General features: G+C 38.4%; 1 protein-coding gene across 1 annotated transcript; it reads right to left on the reverse strand.

Moving 5' to 3' along the window:
• Positions 1-426: 426 nt before the first annotated feature.
• Positions 427-4,217, reverse strand: LOC110637552 (UDP-glucuronic acid decarboxylase 2). Its single transcript, XM_021787729.2, has 6 exons — positions 3,277-4,217; positions 2,838-2,917; positions 2,673-2,756; positions 2,490-2,564; positions 1,599-1,691; positions 427-1,034 (listed from the first exon to the last, which is right to left on the reverse strand). The coding sequence occupies exons 1-6, from the start codon at positions 4,049-4,051 to the stop codon at positions 807-809; spliced, it is 1,335 nt and encodes a 444-aa protein (XP_021643421.2). The 5' UTR covers positions 4,052-4,217; the 3' UTR covers positions 427-806.
• Positions 4,218-5,996: the final 1,779 nt, after the last annotated feature.

Here is a 5,996-nt window from a genome sequence, read left to right on the forward strand (position 1 = left end):
CAACAACATCAATCTCGAGCCTCTACTGATACCGTTCAAAGAAGAAGAAGAATGTGGGTTGAATATTGAAAATGGACGTGGATTTACCAAAAAAGAAGAGAATGGGAAATAGGTTTTTAGTTTTTGTTTCTTTTTTTTTTTCCCTATTTTTCTTTTTAAAATAATAAATAAATTTTTAATATTTAAAATTATAAAATTAGTATTTAATTATTAAAAAATGCCAGAAGTTGAGTTCATTTGACATTAAATAAAAAATTATAGACTACTTTGATCCTAAAATTAAAAATTGACTTACTTGAAACTTATGTAAAAATTGAGAGGCATATTTGAATCTTTTACTCGTTCTTACCTCTCATGGTTTTACGCAGTACAAGTTAAAAATAATCTCTCTGGCACATCATGAAATCAGAAATTATAATTCCTCGATTGAAGAACGGAAGATTCTGTTTTATATATGAAGATGAGCGTCGTAAATGTAACAAAACTAATACAATGGAAGCCGTTGCTGATGCTGCTACATATATCAATTGCTTCAAAGTTTAAAGTGACTTTAATTGCAAGGCTGCTGGCTGTCTAATATCCTTCAAAGAGAAATTACAAGCGAAAAAAAAAAAAAGACATGGAGATTATGAAGCTGACTGTGAAATAAATGCGAAAGGAACACCTCCAAGTTCATTCCTCATAGAATAACGGACTTCTTTGCTGCCACTGTTGTTGCCGCGTAACCGTATGATGAAGGCAACGATAAGTTGGTTATCCACCAAATAATTATATTGCTGCCGCTGCTCAAGAAAAAAAGTGCCAATTTAAGCTGTTGACACAATGCTGGTGGTGCTATCTTCCTTGTGGTCACCAAAGATGCGTTGCTGGAAATCTGAGACCATTAGTGGCAGACCCTTCCGAAGGGATACCTTCGGCTCCCAACCAAGCAGATCTTTTGCCTTTGTAATATCAGGCTTCCTCTTGTGTGGGTCATCTTCTGTGTTAGGCCTGAACTCTATCTTTGCATTTGGGTCTATGGTTTCTTGGACCACCTACACCAACCAAAAAAAAGGACAACCTGAGTGATTATCTTTTGAAATGCACTCAACATTGTATAAAAGCCTACCGGACAAGTTACAACCTGAGTTACTTACTAAACTATACAAGGTTCCATAAGATACAATTGAAATATGAAGAGAGAGAGATCACACAGCCAGTCTAAGGTAATCAAAATGTGTCTGAATGCTAGTTGTTACACACTGAATATCTTTAGAAACAGCAAACCACTTAAACCACACAATCCCAAATATCAAACAACAATTAGAGATGAAGAAAAAAAAAAAAAAGATGCTAACAAATCAGAACATCAAGTAATGACAGTTCTACATAAACAGCACGGGGCCATTATTACCATACACAAATTATTTATACATCATTGCCATCATAAATGACAATCTTTTTAAAATTTGCTGTTATGCTAACTTAATGATTGAAAACATTATTGACCATGAAAAACAAAAGGAAATAAAAAAAAATGAATTGTTCTTTCAATAAATAAGAAAGAAAAACCAGCAATAGAAGAATAGTGAAGTCAACTAGAATAGAAATACACTTACCTGAGCAAGCTCAAGCATGGTGAATTCACCAGGATTACCAAGATTGAAAGGTCCCACATGTTCCCCTTCCATAAGGCGCATCAGACCTTCAACCTGATATTTAAATACAAATACAATAGGACATTGAAATAAATCCTGAGCACTAGCAGCAGAAACTATTAAAAAAAGATAAGCAGAATGCAACCAAAATATGTTTTGGCACATAGAAAGGCACAGACAAGACAAGGCATTCATTTCTGCTCTAAAAGCTCATCAACCTTACGCATTTACCTCTGAACAATAAATAATGCGGGAAATTGTCAATGATAAACGTAGAGGGCGTACATGAGGATCCCGCTTTCAGCCAACAAATGAACTGTTTGACACATAATATGCTAAAAAAATTGTCTTGTTTTTACAAAGCAAATCAAACTATACAACACCATACCTACCCCATGGACAACTATAAAGGAAGCCCACTTGGGGCTTATAACTGGCTAATGGTATGCTTGTGGTATTTGCTACTTTGCTTAAACATTCTAAAGTTACAGCATAAAATGGCAAAAGGAGGAAGGCAGATGGATATTAGTGGAATTGGGTAAAAACAATATGTTATGTACGTGCACTGGTGAAAGAGATTGATTATTGCATCCTCATTCCTCACCGCACACGTGCTTGTGAGCGTTTGAACGTCATAGCGACAGGAATTAGCAATGAAAAAGCAGAATATGTTAGCAGTCCCCAACATCTCGTAAAGTTATAGTACGCAAATGATATCCAATCTAAGAAATTCGAATTTAAAAGTTCACTCTTGCATTTTGAAATTTGGATTGGACTGGGCAATAAAAGCAAAAACAAAAAGACAAAGGCAATAAAGCATCACCGAAGAGAGAAATTAAAAGGGGCTTTTACCAAATCAGAAACATATTGGAAACTCCTTGTCTGCTTCCCATCACCATAAACAGTCAAGGGCTCCTTCCTTAATGCCTGCAATCAATGACACCCAATTTCGTTAATTACTAACTTCAGTCCACGCACAAATAACGCACTTCGCTTCACCACATACGTTATTTTATTATTAAAAAAAAAACCCACCTGAGCAACAAAATTACTAACAACACGGCCGTCGTCGATGCACATTCGGGGACCATAGGTATTGAAAATTCTTGCAATCCTGACCTGCAAAACATAAATAAAACAATAATTTAACTGAATTTTCAGGTGCATGAGATAAAGAAAATTGGTGATTAAATTACAAACCTCGACGCCTGCTCCCCTGTGGTAATCCATTGTTAACGTCTCAGCCGTCCTCTTTCCCTCGTCGTAACAACTTCGGACACCTGTCACATTTGCAAGCAAAAGCTGTTAGTTAGATCCGGACACTAGGAGATTTACTTTACTCCACCCAATGCGAAATTACACTTTTGCTTGTCGATTTTTTGACCCGCCAATTGCGCCTCTTTGACCCTACTATGATCCGGTCTCGGATCTAAGGTCAAGGTCTCATTCCACTACCACCATCTTAAAACGACAAAGCCGGACGTTGCCTTCATAGCATGTGCCTCGTGCCATGCGCACGTTAGCCGCACGCTTTATGTACTGCTAACTTGCACAAGCTTGTTCACAAGTGGACACGTTGGCGGATCCCGATCGCCGGAAATACTAGCTAAATTAATAGAGAGAGAGAGAGAGGACGCACCGATGGGATTGACGTTGCCCCAGTAAGTCTCGACCTGCGGGTGCTGGAGAGGATCACCGTAGACCTCGCTGGTGCTGGTGAGCAGAAACCTCGCACCGACCCTCTTCGCCAACCCTAGCATGTTCAATGTCCCCACCACATTGGTCTTTATGGTCTTGACCGGGTTGTGCTTGTAATGCACGGGCGATGCCGGGCAAGCAAGGTGATAGATCTGGTCCACTTCCAGCAACAGGGGCTCTACGACGTCGTGCCTTATGAGCTCAAATCTCGGGTTTTTGAAGTGGTGCATCACGTTCTCTTTCCTTCCTGTGAAGAAATTGTCCACCACGATCACGCTGTCACCTCTTTCGATCAAACGGTCCACCAAGTGTGACCCAACGAACCCAGCCCCACCGGTCACCACTATTCTCAAACCCTTCCGTTTTAGCCCCAGCGGGATCTTCCCGCCCGAATTTACTGACCCGAACCCGGCCCCATGAGGTTCGTAGAATTTGTATCTCGCTGGCACCGACTCATGAGAGAAGTGAGCCAGCGAATCAGAGATCGGCTTCTGTTTGTGATGCTGCACATATGGGGCTCTGGAAGAGGAAGGAAGGACGGTAAAGAAAAGGGTGGCCATAACAATGCCGACGAGGACAAAGACGAGACGTTGTTCACGAAGCATGTAGCGAATCGGGCGAGTGATGGAAAGCCATCGCTTGGACGGCTTCGGCGAGTAGGAGTCAGTCGTATGCTGGGTTTCGTCGTGGCCTCTAAATATCAACTCCGACAGCATCTTCTCGACTAAAATTCTGAGATGAAGAACAGAATTTCTTTCAATCTCAATGTGCGAAGTCTTCGTTTCTCTTTTGTGGTTTGTCTAGATCGATTCAAGAGGACTCGCTCGCCAGAAACACAGTCCCCGGCTATGAACTCGTAGCGGTTTGGCGTTCGAGTGAAAGTGCGCTTCGGTATTTAACGAGAGTATAGCAGTCAAAGAAGGTTTCGTTCAGCATGTAATTACGGAAATGCCACATTCTCTTTTTCTTTTTAATAACTTTTAGAAAAGTAAACGGTTGTCATTAGGCTGGGGAGGAGAGGATTCGAATATTTGGTAATTTGGTGGCGTTAATTAATTTTAATTACGGGATGGATTTTAATGCTCTCCGTTAGCAAATTTGACTTTGTAAATTGCTTCCATAAGCAAGAGCTGTCAACAGGTCAAAATCATAATGCCATTCATTGGCTTAGGGGGCAAGATAGTGAATTTTAGGCTTATAAATCATATAAAATTTTAAAATAAATTATAAATTAAAAAAAATTAATATTTTTTTGTCCAATTGTCCAAATAGATAACTATCTATGGTCCTTTATTTTCTCCAATGTATACCAAATATTCTGCGATATCGAAAAAAATAAAAATAAAAAAGAATTTGAGATAACCTGTGATTTAATTTTCAATAAAATAGTATTTTCAAAAATTTAATTACATTTAATTATTTATTACTTTTATAAATATATTGATAAATAAAAAAATTCATTTTTTAATCGGTGAAAATGCATTCAAAACTTTTCTTTGATTACACCTACCAAATTCGTATGAATTTTCTTGTCTATTTTAAAGGTTCAGATACTCAACTAATGAATTTACTACTACGCTCAAAATTACTTTTTAAGAAAATATGTTCCGTAAAATAAATTGTATAATGGAGGTGAGAAAATCTCTAATCACTCCATGGCTATATTGTATTACAAGGCCAAACAAAACATCAAAAATACAAAGAGTGTTGCATGGTACTGGGAATGGCCACCAGCCAATTGCAAGGCAAACTACCTTTTCAGGCTAAGCTTAGCAACGCAATCAGCTACAGTATTTGCTTTCCTATTCACTAGTGTAAAAAGCAATACTAGTAAAATTAGGAATAGGAGTGCAAATAGCATTAACAATGGCTTTGATTTTCCAACTAATACAATGACGAGGATTATTTATAGCTGAGATGAGAAGCTAGGAATTAGATTCCACTACTCCATAACCAGTCTAACAGCTTCCAGCAAAGCTTTTCCTTCCCCTAGTAGAAGAGATGCGCACTCAATTCTTTTTGGCTACACCATCCACTAAATGCCTTCTGTGATTCTGAACCACTGCCACTATTGCAGCTTGAGAATCTTTAAACCATGTAATATCAGAATTTATCTTTAGAAAACCAGCCATTGGGGGACACCATTTTTCTTGAACATGACTTTAAGAAAAGAAATTATGTTGAATCTGTGCTATCTACTACATTTGCTGCAGCTCCTCCAAAATTTAACAATCCGCTTAGCATTTGCAGAAGGATCCAGGGTATTATGTTCAAATACTGCCTGACTCCTCTCCTTCCAAATCACCCAAAGGTTACAGCTATAACTTTAAGCAATTCATCCGAATAAAGGGTCACCTGTAAAAGCTTCCAAAACAGAAGACCCCCACTTATCCAAAGACGTAAAACCCACAAGGTTGGGTTTATAAGCATGAGGATTAAAAAACTAAGTTGCCTTAACATGAGGACACCAAAACAATGCATGCTCCAAGGATTCGAACTCTCCACTATAAATAGAGCACATGAGATCAACTTTAATGCCCCTTCTCATAAGATTTTCTTTGACAAGAAGGACATTAAGAATTACTTGCCACACAAACACTCTGATCTTCGACTGAACATTCAACTTCAAGTTCTTTTCAATATAGAAATTATATTGGCACA

This window comes from Hevea brasiliensis, chromosome 9 (assembly GCF_030052815.1).
Source record: "Hevea brasiliensis isolate MT/VB/25A 57/8 chromosome 9, ASM3005281v1, whole genome shotgun sequence".
In the NCBI taxonomy this organism is placed as follows: Eukaryota; Viridiplantae; Streptophyta; class Magnoliopsida; order Malpighiales; family Euphorbiaceae; genus Hevea; species Hevea brasiliensis.